This window comes from Cherax quadricarinatus, chromosome 52, assembly GCF_038502225.1.
Source record: "Cherax quadricarinatus isolate ZL_2023a chromosome 52, ASM3850222v1, whole genome shotgun sequence".
NCBI lineage: Eukaryota > Metazoa > Arthropoda > Malacostraca > Decapoda > Parastacidae > Cherax > Cherax quadricarinatus.
In genome coordinates, this window is record NC_091343.1 from 23,458,568 (window position 1) to 23,475,782 (window position 17,215).

General features: G+C 39.3%; 1 protein-coding gene across 5 annotated transcripts in view; it reads left to right on the plus strand.

Moving 5' to 3' along the window:
• Oscillin (glucosamine-6-phosphate isomerase Oscillin) overlaps positions 1–17,215 on the plus strand; it is a 51,427-nt gene that overhangs the window by 23,424 nt on the left and 10,788 nt on the right. For all 5 annotated transcript variants that reach the window (XM_053788286.2, XM_053788285.2, XM_053788287.2 and 2 more), the window contains exons 3-6: positions 579–680; positions 2,154–2,336; positions 6,648–6,832; positions 8,505–8,678. In XM_053788286.2, coding sequence (XP_053644261.1) covers positions 579–680; positions 2,154–2,336; positions 6,648–6,832; positions 8,505–8,678 — 644 coding nt within the window. The remainder of the gene's footprint in view (positions 1–578; positions 681–2,153; positions 2,337–6,647; positions 6,833–8,504; positions 8,679–17,215) is intronic.

Sequence of the window (17,215 nt, forward strand, 5' to 3'; positions counted from 1 at the left end):
TCCCTGGCCAGTGCATGAAATTACCGCCTCCCTTTCTTCATCGACATTTAAAAGTTCCTCAAAATACTCCCGCCATCTACCCAATACTTCCAGTTCCCCATCAACTAACTCCCCCACTCTGTAATTAAAATCTTTATACATTTACATTTTAGATGAATTTGAACGAGAATACTGCAATTTACACATGCATAATTTTTATGAGCAAGAATTATGCATACTATCAGTGTTTCATTAGAAACATGTCTTTGCTTGTCTGGACAGACATCTAGAGGATCAGTGATGGCAAATGAGAACAGAGGCTTATATACTGAACACCTCAAAATTACCTCTCTGCCTCATCTTAAAGTGTTATATATTTTTTCTCGCATGTGAGGATGAATATTTATTCTGTACAATAGATGTAGTTTGTGAGTATAATTTTCGTATTAACTTTCATCAGAAGTACTGAATGGCATAATAATTCAAACGACTTTGTAATTCTTACAATTTTTTTTCCCATGTAGCACACAAGTGTAGAAACTGCAGAGTTGTCTTTCAAAGTTATCGGCATGTTATTATAGCAAGATAACTATTTGCAGGTAGCACCCCACAGGGCACCTACAAGAAGCTTGTGGAGTATCACAAAGCTGGCAAAATCTCTTTCAAATATGTCAAGACCTTCAATATGGATGAATATGTTGGTATGTTCTTAAAAAGGTTTGCCTTTGAGATATATTATTAATTCTCTGTTTTTCTTAAAAAGGATAGTGGTAGATTAAGCTACCAAGTGGCCCTGTGCCACATTGTTTTTGTATCATCCTTGTCTTACCTGCCTCTGTATTTCATGTGTTTCTGATCATACTACTACTTGTTCTTTGCTTCTTGACCTCCATTGATGCTGATGATGCACTCTTAATCCAGGATAATTAGATCTTCCCTTCACTTTCTTGGATTGAATGTGGTTACCTCATATTTCTCACCACAGTCACCTTTACCAGCCACCTGTTCCCTCCCTTTAGTCCATTAAATTGAGTGTTCCTTGTACAGTGGTACCCTGATTTTCGGCCATAATTCGTTCCAGAACGCTGTTCGAGTGCCGTTACTGAACGAATTTGTTCCCATAAGGAATAATGTAAATTAGATTAGTCTGTTTCAGACCTCCAAAAATACACTTACAAAAGCACTTACAATAATACACTTGCATAATTGTTCCAGTTGGGAGCTGTACGAAACTCTGGGTACCACTGTATTTGGCTTCTAAGTAGGTGAGTAGTTTGGTAATATGACTTTTTTGGCTAGTGGATGGAGGCTAGCCTCAACACCAGTCCTTATGCTAAATAACCCACGTGGGTTTACTAATTCAAGTAAAGTAGGCACATTTAAGTATTGCACAGTACAATAGCAGTATTCATGACCTCTCTGTTAAGTACAGTAGTATGTTAGTTTCATGCAAACCTGTAACTAGTTTTGAGAGATTTTTAATCCTCATAGCTTGGTCTGAAGTTAGGCAGACCTAAAATATTGCAGGATTTGTAGATAATGTGCTTTAAAACAATTTCAAAACTATTTTTCTGGTCTGAATAAAAAAAATTTAAAACTACCGAGAAGCACTGATACACCTAGGAATTTTTCAGTGAAGTTAGTCTGTAACATTTAACTAACATCCTTAATGGTGACCGACTCCTTGAAAAGGATTGTTTGTGTGTAAATTTGAGCATTCACTTTATCCCTGATTCTCCACGTTATCCCTAGTGTAAAATGACACTGGCTTTATAAAATTCTTTATCCAATTGTTTCTAACCTTTTAAGTTCATTATTTTATACTAGGGTTCCATGTATGATTACTAAAATTATTTTTCCCCTTTTCTCCCTTTTTATTTGCTAGATGCTTTACTTCTAATTGCTCTTATTTATTCTTCCCAATGTATCATTAAACAAGCATATTCTGGTACATATTGTTTTATATTGTTTGAAGAGCAATGCATTCAGTCATGTCTTGCATTCATAAAAAACTAATTTATAGCCTCTACACTGCCCATTCACTATTTTCATGTGCTTGTTGGCACCAACAGTACTTGTTCTATCATGAATGCTGCATAATTCTTTACCAACAGTAATTAGATCTCTCCAACTGGAAACTTTCATATTGTTATACTCTTAATTTTGTATGTCAGGTATTCCCCGGAATCACAGTCAAAGCTACCATACTTTCATGTGGGAGAATCTCTTCAAGCACATTGACATTGACCCAGCCAATGCTCACATCCTCAATGGCAATGCAGAAAACTTAGAACAAGAGTGCCAGAATTATGAGCAGAAGATCAGAGAAGCAGGAGGAATTGAGCTCTTCATTGGAGGTAATATTGTACAGTGCAGTTCTATTTCTTTTATTTTCCTTGGTGCTAACAACTGTCTACATATTCACTTTTATGTACATTTACCTGTAATAATGTGAATCTTATTAACTCTTCTCATTTAGACACTGTTTTCATGTCTGCCATCCTGTTGCAGGTAAAAAAGTTAGCTACAATAGAGAGAGGTGAAATCAGACTTAACCACTTCGTGCCTGCCAAATTACAGTTAACTGTTTGGTTGTGTACCCACTCTGTATGCAAATTTACAAACAAATTTTTAAAGAAACAAAGACGTTTCTTTAATAAATGAGAAAACTAGTAAAATTATTTGTAAAAAAAATATTTTATATATGTGCTGATGTACAGTGCTCGTCACGGCATTATGCCAGGTAAGCGCCACTGCATGATGCCACTTCATGCCTGCCCAATTCCAGTAAACTGTTTGGTTGTGTACCCACTCTGTATGCAAATTTACAAACAAATTCTTAAATAAACAAAGATGTTTCTTTAATAAATGAAAAAACTAGTAAAATTATTTGTAAAAAGAATATTTTATGTGTGCTCAGATAGAATGCTTGTCACGGCATTATGCCAAGTGAGTGCCACTGCATAATGCCGTGATGAAAATCGAAGGCCTACCATACAGGGGGGTCTTTTATCATGAGCGCATTATGCCGGGTAGCAGGCATTAGCATGGCTTCATGGCCTGCCACCACATTCCACAGTAACTCCTCAGTGCTCACGTGGCTGCCGTGGTGAGAGGAAGTGTTGCACTTCATTCTCTCATCTATCCTATCTTTTGTCCGGTGTTCCCTTTGGTTTTGGGGCTGTACATGTTTGATTATGGGCAAAAGGAAGTCTTTAAGAACATAAGAAAGGAGGATCACTGCAGCAGGCCTGTTGGCCCATACTAGGCAGGTCCTTTACAATTCATCCCACTAACAAAACATTTGCCCAACCCGATTTTCAATGCTACCCAAGAAATAAGCTCTGATGTGCAAGTCCCACTCAAATCCAACCCCTCCCACTCATGTACTTATCCAACCTAAATTTGAAACTACCCAAAGTCCTAGCCTCAATAACCCAACTAGGTAGACTGTTCCACTCATCAACTACCCTATTTCCAAACCAATACTTTCCTATGACCTTTCTAAATCTAAACTTATCTAATTTAAATCCATTACTGCGGGTTCTCTCTTGGAGAGATATCCTCAAGACCTTATTAATATCCCCTTTATTAATACCCATCTTCCACTTATACACTTCGATCAGGTCTCCCCCCATTCTTCGTCTAACAAGTGAATGTAACTTAAGAATCTTCAATCTTTCTTCATAAGGAAGATTTCTAATGCTATGTATTAATTTAGTCATCCTACGCTGAATGTTTTCTAACAAATTTATGTCCATTCTGTAATATGGAGACCAGAATTGAGCTGCATAATCTAGGTGAGGCCTTACTAATGATGTATAAAGCTGCAGTATGACCTCTGGACTTCTGTTGCTTACACTTCTTGATATAAATCCCAGTAATCTATTTGCCTTATTATGTATGCTTAGGCATTGCTGTCTTGGTTTAAGGTTGCTGCTCACCATAACCCCCAAGTCCTTTTCGCAATCTGTATGGCTAAGTTCTACATCATTTAACTTATAAGTGCTAGGGTTATGGACACTCCCGAGCTTCAGAACCTTGCATTTATCTACATTAAACTGCATCTGCCACTTTTCTGACCAAGAATAGAGTTTGTTAAATCCTCCTGAAGTTCCATAACATCTACGTTTGAATCAATTATCCTACCTATCTTCGTGTCATCGGCGAATTTGCTCATATCGCTAGTAATTCCCTCATCAAGATCATTGATATATATTATAAACAACAACGGGCCCAGGACTGATCCCTGTGGAACGCCACTTGTTACAGATCCCCACTCGGATTTAACCCCATTTATGGACACACTCTGCTTCCTGTCTGTGAGCCATGACTCGATCCACGAGAGCACTTTTACCCCAATGCCATGAGCTGCCACTTTCTTTAACAGTCTTTGGTGTGGAACTCTATCAAAAGCCTTACTAAAATCTAAGTAAATAATATCAAATTCTTTATTGTGGTCAACAGCCTCAAAAGCTTTACTGAAAAAAGTTAATAAATTAGTTAGACAAGACCGGCCTCTTGTGAATCCATAATAAGTATCATTAATCAAGCTATGCTTATCGAGATGGCTTCTTATAATCTCGGCTATAATTGACTCTAGTAATTTGCCTACAATTGAGGTCAGGCTTATTGGGCGGTAATTTGACGGTAACAACTTGTCCCCTGTTTTAAAAATAGGAATTACATTAGCCATCTTCCACATATCAGACACTACACCTGTTTGAAGAGATAAATTAAAAATATTAGTTAATGGTTCACAGAGTTCCATTCTGCATTCCTTAAGAACCCTTGAAAAAACCTCATCAGGACCCTGCAACTTATTTTGCTTCAGTCTGTCTATCTGCTTCACAACCATTTCACTAGCCGGCTATAAAAATTAATTACTGGAATATTGTTATTGTCTTCCTGAAACTATAGCTCAAATCATAGGGCTTCACAAAATTTGCCACCAGATGAAAGAAATAGTGGAGAATATTGATGTGTGCGAGCGTTCATTGAGGAACTGGGTGCAGTGTTTCAAGACTGGTGGCAGTGTCGAGATACTGTCTGCCAAACCTCGGCCTGGCCCCTCAAAGAAGACATCTGTTCGTACCTTAACTGTGTTAAAAAAGATAACTGCTAGAGAATTGAAAGAAAAGAACACACATCTTCTCTCAGAGGTGTCTGTAAGAACTGTTAGCAGATGTGTTTCAGAACTGGGCTACAGTAGTCACCACCAGGTTAAGAAACCAATCCTCTCCAAGCCACAGAAGAAACATAGGCTGGATTATGCAAAGAAATATCTTTACTGGAATCCTCAACAGTGGTCTGAAGTACTTTGGAGTGATAAAGCAACCTTCACCATCACCTGTAACCGTGGTGAATGTGTACCGGCCCAGAGATAGTGACCCGCTAGACCCACGCTACACCTGTGGGACCACCAAACACCCAGACTTGCTCATGGTTTGGGGGTGTTTCAGTGCTCACAGTGTTAGTAAACTCAAAAACCAGTATATGAACCAGTATGATTACCTGGAGTTGTGTAACAATTTACCTGAGGCATTTGACAAGTGTGGGGCTACAGTTTTTATGCAGGATGGTGCACCATGTCATACTGCCAAATCTGTAGTTCATTGGCTTAAGGACTGTGAAGTGAGGTTCTTGAATGACTGCCCATGCAGTTCTCCAGACCTAAACCCTATTGAGAACCTCTGGTCAATAGTGAAATGAAGTTTACTGGGCAAGAATATCAGTTCCATTCCACGGCTGGATGGTGCTCTACACGAGGCATGGAATTATATACCTCCCCAAACCCTCAAGAATTTGTGTGTCTTACACGGCTGAGGGACATGATCAAACGTAAAGGACGCAGCGCACCAAGTATTAAAACCTCAGTAAATGTATTTATAATCTTTCATGGTATGTGTTTGTGTTTTTGTATGTGTGTAGGGGAGGGGCATCATAATGCTGTGATGAGCACTGTATATTGTTCTGAATATACCGAGAATAAGGAGTGAGAAAATTAAATGATTTGGAAGTATGAATAGGAGAGAGAGAGACAGATAGACACTGTGTGTGTGTGTGTGTGTGTGTGTGTGTGTGTGTGTGTGTGTGTGTGTGTGTGTGTGTGTGTGTGTGTGTGTGTGTGTGGTGTGTTGTGTGTGTGTGTGTTTGTGTGTGAGAGTGAGTGAGTGAGCGAGTGAATGAATGAATGAATAAATGAATGAATGAGAATATGAAGGGTTTTCAAAAGTAGGGGATTGAACATCCAACAGGCATGTGCGAGAGTGGATTGAATCGAAAAACTTTTCCCAGGTTTGAAATTGTGTTGAAGGCTAAATAAAATGAGCATATTTACATAGGGCATAAGGAAAGCAGTGAGATTGTTAGTACAGTGCAACCTGGAAGCAGGTGTTAATTTATTTCCTTCTTTGAGTCAGCTTGCAGTGGTAGGAAGTCTCAGTATGTTAAATTGGAGAGCTAGAGAGAGTGAGTGAGTGAGCGAGCTCGAGAGCTACGGCTAGCTAGCTAACTAGCTACCTATCTTGAGTACAAGATGTGAAGGAAGACTAAAAAGCACAATGGCTAACACCAAAGCTGTTCGTGCTAGCAAAGTCTTCCATTATGTTGAGAAGAGACCAGATTAATCAGTCTATGCTGTATTGAATTTCTACATTTACTTTCAGGAATTGGACCTGATGGTCACATTGCCTTTAACGAACCTGGCTCCAGTTTGGTGTCCCGTACACGTGTCAAAACACTCAACCAAGAAACCATTACAGCAAATGCACGTTTTTTTGGTGATGACATATTACAAGTACCCAAGCAGGCACTGACTGTGGGTGTTGGCACTGTTATGGATGCCAGGGAGGTGCGTGTTTTGTAAAATTACTAAAGACAGAGGATAAAGTAACCTTATTTCTGGTTCTCATAGCACTGAAGAAGTTTCCTTTGTTACTGCCATAACATGACTTGATTTGTTTTTTAATTATTAAATATATTATTCCGTTTGGGGTCATTTTACTCAGACTCGTTCGAATGACTTTCTCTCTTCATTTAACTAAGAAATAAGTTTTCAAATACAGTATAACATGTTTATGATTAAAAACTAAATATAAAAATATGTGTCTAAATGTGTTATGAATTGCAAATTTGAATGCCAAAAAATACAAAAAAATGTTATATGGGAGAATTTTTTACATGTAGATGATCACTTTTTCTGGGCTGTAAGGATAGTTATCCCACTAAGTTTACTTTGAAGGAGGTGTCTTGTGGCTAGGAAAGTGTTCTCTATCCAAAGAATTAGAGCTACCATCCTCATGGATTAAGCCTGATTATCAGGCTATTCCCTCTGACTGTGTGATCCTTGTGGGTTTAGCGCTTCTCCAGGAATATAATAAAAATCCTCGCTAAAATTTTTTTATTGAGAATGGTGGCGTTTGTGATAAAGCTGAAAGATTAGCAATGAAAAGCAATGTTTTCTTTGTACATTTCACTTGCAAAAACAGATATTCTTCAAATAAGGTTTGAACAATATTCATTATCTAAAATATACTAGATAGAACAAAACGTGCATGTTAGCAAATATTTCCATCAAGTATTGTAGAAAGACACGTAGTGTAGAGCAGATTTTTATTACATAGATTTCACTCAAAGTAGAGCTTGATAAAGCTCTACCCAGAGAGACACTTTATCTGCAAGGAACGTTTGCTCTAAACCAAGTGTCTTTCTACCAAACCAAAATTTTCCTGAAAACACTTGTCTGCATAGCTCTTCATTCTATTTTTTCTCCACTTCTGTTTAGCCAGCTTTCTTTTTTTGTTGTTGGTACTTTACTATTTGAGCTTCTAAATCATCATAATTTTTCAGCAAGTGTTCAGATGTTACTGTACTTCTTTCTTTTCTTTCAACAAACCGGCTGTATCCCACTGAGGCGGGGTGGCGCAAAAAGGGGTTACTAGCCCCTTGCTCCCGGCATTTTAGTTGCCTCTCACAACACTCATGGCTTACGGAGGAAGAATTCTGTTCCACTTTTTCCCATGGAGATAAGAGGAAATAAACAAGAACAAGAACTAGAAAAAAAATAGCAAAAAACCCAGAGGGGTGTATGTATATATATGCTTGTACATGTATGTGTAGTGTGAAATAAATGTAAGTAGAAGTAGCAAGACGTACCTGAAATCTTGCATGTTCATGAGACAGAAAAAAAGACACCAGCAATCCTACCATCATGTAAAACAATTACAGGCTTTCGTTTTACACTCACTTGGCAGGACGGTAGTACCTCCCTGGGCGGTTGCTGTCTACCAACCTACTACCTAGAATGTTACTGTACCTTAGTTTTAAATAAGGTACCAGAGTGTTAGTTGACTGATGTGAGCTGCATCCTGGGGGACAAGATTGATGGACCCCATTGGAAATAAGACAGTCCTTGATGACACATTAATGTATAAAGATATGTTTTCTGGAAGGTTTCACACAAGTCTCTGAAGTGGTCCTCAGCTCTGCAGTTGCTAGAAGACAGTTATATAATTTTCTTGCAGGTGATGGTGTTGATCACTGGATCACATAAGGCATATGCCCTTCACATGGCCATTGAGGAGGGTGTAAATCACATGTGGACAGTGTCAGCCTTCCAGCAGCATCCACGGACGATTATGTTATGTGATGAAGATGCAACACTAGAGCTCAAGGTCAAAACTGTCAAGTACTTCAAGGTGAGCAGACAGTTATTGCATTGTGCATTACACATACATAGTCAAATCTTAAGTGATTTCAGCTTTTTATTATTAAGGAGTTTATTATAAACTTTCTCTTATTTGTATGTAATCTCGTTTATATTTTAAATAGTACTGTAGTTACAGGTACTTAAAAAAAATTCTTTAAATTCAGACTATTTTATTCCCAGGACTGTGTCCTTAAAATAGTATACATATTCTTAGGTATAAGGATTTTATTTTTAAGCTGAATCATAGCTGTTGATGACTGTAGATGTACATATATTGGTGCATAGCATTTAAATTAGCCATTGATTTAAAGCTTGTGGAATCAGGGGCCTAGCTAGTGTATTCTATGTAATCTAATGACTTTGCCTTATATGATTCACATACATACATGTGTGTGTGTGTAGTGCACTGTGTAACAAAGTTAGATGTAATTCTTGAAGGTTGATATTTATTTCTTGTGGGCATATGTATTCATTAGCAAGTAAATTTATAACCAGAAGACAGCAATTACCTAGCTGGTGCACAGAAATTGTATTTATCTGCAGCTTTCTTGCTCCCTTTAGTGTAAAAATTGAATTGTAAATAGAGAAGTATTCCTTGCATTCATATAACAGTACAGTTTCTCCCTTAGTTATTTTATAGTTTTTTATTAGTTTACCATCATTTTTTGCTTTTATTAGTATTACATTTTGAGTCCCTGACAGTTGTATATAAAATCAATATCACCTTATAGGGTCTGGGGTGAAGTTCCACTGTAAAGAGTTACTGGCACAAGCCAGATTTTAGATTTGATGCTACCAGTTTATTACTAAAATTGGCACTGATCACATTATGAATATGCCCAAGAATATACCCAACCAGCTGAGCCTCTTCTTCCTAAATCTTTCTTCTTGAAGCTTATTCTTGACATAGTTTTGATTAAAGATTTTTAGTAAAGTCAAGATTTTGTGTACTCTACTATTTCTTCCTCAAGTGCTGTTTCAGTAGAAATGTATGCATTAAAAATACAGTAAACCTTTGATTAGCATGGACTCAGGTTACATGATTTTGTATTAATGCTGTTGAAAGAGTGTCACCAAAAAAAAAAAAAAGTCATAGCATGCTAAAATGTTTGATATTGCAAGCTGTAAAGTGTGAAAGAAGCAGTATAGCATTCATTTAAGCTTAAATTCGTGATAATTGGCACTGGAATTTTTCCCCTCCCTTTGACCCAAGTTGAAACTGGAGAAGCACAGTTCTTGTCCTTCAGTACTGCCACCCACCCCTCCTAAAGTTGTATTCTTGAAGCGTCTCATACATTACTCTTTCTGTGTTCAGTGATTTTGGACCATTTGATCCCCCCTTCACATCTCTGGATATTAACTATGGCACCCCTCAGGAATACTAGTGATGCTGGAAGTGCTAAGAAGAAAAATGAACATAAAGCTCTGACAGTATCAAAGACGGGAAAAGTTTTAGATGTACAGTGGTAGCAAACTCAGTTTGCTCGTGTATCAAATCAACTTTCCTTGTTAAAATTAAATGAGATGCCATTAATCCATTCCAGTGGAATATCCTGGCTCTCGGGAGGGAGGAGAAAATACTTCAGTATAATGCTAATATCAACTCTATGGCTTATACATGTACAGTGGACCCTCGCCTAATGCTATTAATCCGTTCCTGAGAGCTCAACGTTAGGCGAAATTATCGTTAGGCGAATTAATTTTCCCCATAAGAAATAATGGAAATCAAATTAATCCGTTCCTGACACCCCAAAGTATGAACAAAAAAAATTTTTTACCACATGAAATATTAATTTTAATACACACAAACTGAAGAAGACATGCACAGTTACATGACACTTACCTTTATTGAAGATCTGGTGATGATTGATGGGATGGGAGGAGGGGAGAGTGTTGATGGTGTTAGTGTTTAGAAGGGGAATCCCCTTCCATTAGGACTTGAGGTGGCAAGTCCTTTTCCGGGGTTACTTCCCTTCTTCTTTTAATGCCACTAGGACCAGCTTGAGAGTCACTGGACCTCTGTCACACAACATATCTGTCCATAGAGGCCTGTACCTCCCGTTCCTTTATGACATTCCTAAAGTGTTTCACAACATTGTCAGTGTACAGGTTGCCAACACGGCTTGCAATAGCTGTGTGAGGGTGATTTTCATCAAAAAAGGTTTGCACTTTAAGCCACATTGCACACATTTCCTTAATCTTTGAAGTAGGCAACTTCCTCAGTTTCTCTATCCCCTCCTCCGAAGCAGCTTCCTCAGGTGTGGCCTCTTGCTGTTGAAGATGATCTAGCAGTTCATCAGTGGTTAGTTCTTCACTGTCCTCCTCCACCAACTCTTCCACATCGTCCCCACTAACCTCCAACCCCAAGGACTTCCCCAATGCCACAATGGATTCCTCAACTGGCATAGGATTCCCAGGGTTAGCCTCAAACCCTTCAAAATCCCTTTTGTCTACACATTCTGGCCACAGTTTCTTCTAAGCAGAGTTCAAGGTCCTCTTAGTCACTTCCTCCCAAGCCTTACCTATAATGTTTACACAATTGAGGATGCTAAAGTGCTCTCTCCAAAACTCTCTCTTAGAGCCAATTGAGTTTCTGAGGTCACTACAAAGCACCTTTCAAACATAGCTTTTGTGTACAGTTTCTTGAAGTTGGAAATGACCTGCTGGTCCATGGGCTGCAGGAGAGGAGTGGTATTAGGAGGCAAAAACTTCACCTTAATGAAGCTCATTTCCGCAGAAAGTCGCTCTGCCACGTCTGAAGGATGACCAGGAGCATTGTCTAATACCAGGAGGCACTTAAGGTCTAACTTCTTTCAATTAGGTAATTTTTCACAGTGGGGGCAAATGCATGGTGTAACCAGTCATAGAAAAAGTCCCTAGTGACCCATGCTTACTGTTTGCCCTCCACAGCACACACAAATTAGCCTTGAGGACATTGTTTTTCCTGAACACTCTGGGAGTTTCAGAGTGATACTCCAATAAAGGCTTCACTTTGCAATCACCACTAGCATTGGCACACATCAACAGAGTAAGCCTGTCTTTCATAGGCTTATGTCCTGGGAGTGCCTTTTCCTCCTGAGTAATGTACGTCCTGTTTGGCATTTTCTTCCAAAACAGGCCTGTTTCGTCACAATTAAACACTTGTTCAGGTTTCAGTCCTTCACTGTCTATGTACTCCTTGAATTCCTGCACATATTTTTCAGCCGCTTTGTGGTCCGAACTGGCAGCCTCACCATGCCTTATCACACTATGTATGCCACTATGATTCTTAAATCTCTCAAACCAACCTTTGCTGGCCTTAAATTCACTCAAATCATCACTAGTTGCTGGGATTTTTCTAATTAAATTGTCAGGCAACTTCCTAGCCTTTTCACATAAGATCGCTTGAGAGATGCTATCTCCTGCTATCTGTTTTTCGTTTTATTTTTATTTTTTATTTTATTATTATCACACTGGCCGATTCCCACCAAGGCAGGGTGACCCGAAAAAGAAAAACTTTCACCATCATTCACTCCATCACTGTCTTGCCAGAAGGGTGCTTTACACTACAGTTTTTAAACTGCAACATTAACACCCCTCCTTCAGAGTGCAGGCATTGTACTTCCCATCTCCAGGACTCAAGTCCGGCCTGCCGGTTTCCCTGAATCCCTTCATAAATGTTACTTTGCTCACACTCCAACAGCACGTCAAGTATTAAAAACCATTTGTCTCCATTCACTCCTATCAAACACGCTCACGCATGCCTGCTGGAAGTCCAAGCCCCTCGCACACAAAACCTACACCAATAACAGTCTCTCAACATCTTCTATCACTTGCGATCTCTGTTTCGAAAACAAAGTTGCACCTTTGGCAAGAACAGCTTCCTTGATTGCCGTTTTCTTGGCCACAATAGTAGCGATGGTTGATTGGGGTTTTGTGTACAACCTTGCCAGCTCGGAGACACGCACTCCACTTTCATACTTAGCAGTGATCTCTTTCTTCATATCCATAGTAATTCTCACTCTTTTTGCTGTAGGGTTGGCACTAGAAGCTTTCTTGGGGCCCATGGTGACTTATTTTGCAGGTGCAATCACTAAAAACGCTGTGTTCGCATCGCTATTGGACTGTGCGGACGTGCTGCTCAGTAGCTCCTGATTGAGTTGGCTTTTGCGCAGTGTTGACGTGTACTTGGCTCTGTGAAGACCTGTTTGCGCGCTCTCTAGAATTGAAGCAAGATGCCCTCCATCGAGCAACTTTACCAACAGCTTAAGGAAGAATTGAGGTTGGCGAATATGGAAATTCGGCGACTGACCGAGGAAAACAAAAAGATTCGGAGTAGTCCTCCTGTTTTGAGTCCTCAGGTCAAGAAGGGAAACTGGTCAGTGGCTGGACAGCAGGGAAAGAAGTTGACGATCAAGAAGACGAATGGAAAGGTAGAAACGATGAAGAAGAAAGAGACTGCCGTGGAAACTGTTGTGGAAACATCCAATACATTCTCAGTGCTACCCGACGAATGTGAGTCGACTACTGGGAACGTCACGACGAAAGACATTAAGGAAGGTACGAATATTGTTGTTGTTGGGGATAGCCAAGTTAGGTATATGGATAGGGCGTTCTGCTTGAAGGACAGGAGTAGGAGACAGAGAGTTTGCTTTCCTGGGGCTGGGATGGAGGATATTGTTAGCCGTCTGGATGACATCATGAGAGGTAATGGGAGCAATCCTATTATCTGTCTCAGTGCTGGAGGCAACGATGTTGGCAGACGTAGGAGTGAGGACCTGATTAGCAGGTATAGGTCAGCAATAGAAATAATTAGAAGTAAGGGTGGGAACCCTCTCATATGTGGTATTTTGCCAAGGAGGGGAGTTGGAAATGAATGGTTGTCCAGGGCAATTGGTGTCAATTGCTGGCTGAACAAATACTGTAAGGAAAATGCGGTAACATTCATTGACAACTGGGACCTCTTCTATGGCAGAAATGACATGTATGCTAGGGATGGGGTTCACTTATCTAGGTGTGGGGTGGGAGCACTGGCAACTGCAGTGGAGGGAGCAGTTAGGACTTTAAACTAGGAATAGTTAGTGGTATGGGTTTGTTGAGGTGGTTTGGTCATTTAGAGAGAATGGATCAAAGTAGAATGACATGGAAAGCATATAAATCTATAGGGGAAGGAAAGAGGGGTAGGGGTCGTCCTCGAAAGGGTTGGAAAGAGGGGGTAAAGGAGGTTTTGTGGGCTAGGGGCTTGGATTTCCAGCAAGCGTGCATGAGCGTGTTAGATAGGAGTGAATGGAGACGAATGATACTTGGGACCTGACGATCTGTTGGAGTGTGAGCACGGTAATATTTAGTGAAGGGATTCAGGGAAACCGGTTATTTTCATATAGTCGGACTTGAGTCCTGGAAATGGGAAGTACAATGCCTGCACTTTAAAGGAGGGGTTTGGGATATTGGCAGTTTGGAGGGATATGTTGTGTATCTCTATACATATATGCTTCTAAACTGTTATATTCTGAGCACCTCTGCAAAAGCAGTGATAATGTGTGAGTGTGGTGAAAGTGTTGAATGATGATGAAAGTATTTTCTTTTTGGGGATTTTCTTTCTTTTTTTTGGGTCACCCTGCCTCGGTGGGAGACGACCGACTTGTTGAAAAAAAAAAAAATGGGTTTTGGCAGGAAAACAGTGAAGTCCCAGTGTAGTAATATTACGAGTTCTAGGGGAAATAGTAATAATAAGAACGAGATAGATACTGAAAAGCCAGGGACCTTGGGTGATAAGGACAGTAATAGGTTTAGTAGAAAAATAGAAATGAGCAGGAAGGGTAAAGAGAAAGGAGAGTCTTTCAATGTTTATTATGCTAATTGCCGTAGTGCTAGGAATAAGATGGACGAGTTGAGATTAGTTGCTAGTGTAGGTAACATTGATGTATTTGCCTTAACTGAGACGTGGTTTAATTCAAAAAGTCGGGACATGCCTGTGGAATGTCATATTCAGGGTTTTAAATTGTTCCAAGAAGATAGAAGTATTGGGAGGGGGGGGCGGCGTGGCATTGTATGTCCGAGATCGCTTGAACTGTTGCATAAAAACAGGTATTAAGTCTGAAGTAACACATACAGAGTCTGTTTGGATAGAATTTTCAGAGGGGCATGAAAAACTGATTTTAGGAGTGATATACCGTCCCCCAAACTTAGATAGGGACCAAGGGAAACTACTATGGGAGGAAATTGTTAAGGCCACAAGGCACGATAATGTAGTAATTCTAGGAGACTTTAACTTTAGTCATGTTGATTGGAATTTCTTGACTGGGAATTTAGAATCATACGACTTCTTAGAAGTATTTCAGGATTGTTTTTTGAAGCAGTTTGTGACAGAACCTACAAGGGGAAATAACCTGCTTGACTTAGTTATGGCAAACAATGAATCCCTTGTTAATAATTTAGAAATTTCAGAGGAACTGGGTGCTAGCGACCACAAATCAATTACATTTAGCATTGAATGGAAGTACGATAGTAGCGATAACTCAGTAACAGTCCCAGATTTTCGCTTAGCAGATTACGATGGGCTTAGAGAACACTTATCATCTGTTGACTGGGGTAACGAAGAGAGCTATCAATATGACAGTTTTCTGAACACTATACATGCTGCTCAAAGAGCGTTTATCCGATATATAGAAATTAGATCAAATAGAAATGACCCAAAATGGATGAATAATAGGCTCAAATATCTATTAGGGCATAAGAAAGGAATTTATAGGCGTATCAAAAGAGGTGAGGGTCATCTTATGAATCAGTATATTGACATTAAGAGGGACATTAAAAAGGGGATAAGAAAAGCTAAAAGGGACTATGAAATTAAAGTTGCTAGGGATTCTAAAACTAACCCAAAAAGTTTTTTCCTGGTCTATAGAACAAAAGTTAGAGATAAGATAGGTCCCCTTAAAAATAACTATGGGCACCTTACTGACAAAGAGAATGAAATGTGCTTGATTTTAAATAATTATTTTCTCTCAGTTTTTACACAGGAAGACACTAACAATATTCCAGTGATTAATTTTTACAGTGGGCTAGAAGAAGATAAATTATGTAACATCACAGTCACTAGTGAGATGGTTGTGAAGCAGATAGACAGACTGGAGCAAAATAAGTCACCGGGTCCTGACGAGGTTTTTTCAAGGGTTCTTAAGGAATGCAAAATGGAACTCTGTGAACCATTAACTAATATTTTTAATTTATCTCTTCAAACAGGTTTAGTGTCTGATATGTGGAAGATGGCTAATGTAACTCCTATTTTTAAAACAGGGGACAAGTCCTTACCGTCAAATTACCGCCCAATAAGCCTGGCCTCAATTGTAGGCAAATTACTAGTCAATTATAGCTGAGATTATAAGAAGCCATCTCGATAAGCATAGCTTGATTAATGATACTCAGCATGGATTCACAAGAGGCCGGTCTTGTCTAACTAATTTATTAACTTTCTTCAGTAAAGCTTTTGAGGCTGTTGACCACAATAAAGAATTTGATATTATTTACTTAGATTTTAGTAAGGCTTTTGATAGAGTTCCACACCATAGACTGTTAAAGAAAGTGGCAGCTCATGGCATTGGGGGAAAAGTGCTCTCGTGGATCGAGTCATGGCTCACTGACAGGAAGCAGAGAGTGTCCATAAATGGGGTTAAATCCGAGTGGGGATCTGTAACAAGTGGCGTTCCACAGGGATCAGTCTTGGGCCCATTGTTGTTTATAATATATATCAATGATCTTGATGAGGGAATTACTAGTGATATGAGCAAATTCGCCGATGACACAAAGATAGGTAGGATAATTGATTCAAACGTAGATGTTATGGAACTTCAGGAGGATTTAAACAAACTCTATTCTTGGTCAGAAAAGTGGCAGATGCAGTTCAATGTAGATAAATGCAAGGTTCTGAAGCTTGGGAGTGCCCATAACCCTAGTACTTATAAGTTAAATGATGTAGAACTTAGCCATACAGATTGCGAAAAGGACTTGGGGGTTATGGTGAGCAGCAACCTTAAACCAAGACAGCAATGCCTAAGCATACGTAATAAGGCAAATAGATTACTGGGATTTATATCAAGAAGTGTAAGCAACAGAAGTCCAGAGGTCATACTGCAGCTTTATACATCATTAGTAAGGCCTCACCTAGATTATGCAGCTCAGTTCTGGTCTCCGTATTACAAAATGGACATAGATTCGTTAGAAAACATTCAGCGTAGGATGACTAAATTAATACATAGCATTAGAAATCTTCCTTATGAAGAAAGATTGAAGACTCTTAAGTTACATTCACTTGTTAGACGAAGAATAAGGGGAGACCTGATCGAAGTGTATAAGTGGAAGATAGATATTAATAAAGGGGATATTAATAAGGTCTTGAGGATGTCTCTCCAAGAGAGAACCCGCAGTAATGGATTTAAATTAGATAAGTTTAGATTTAGAAAGGACATAGGAAAGTATTGGTTTGGAAATAGGGTAGTTGATGAGTGGAACAGTCTACCTAGTTGGGTTATTGAGGCTGGGACTTTGGGT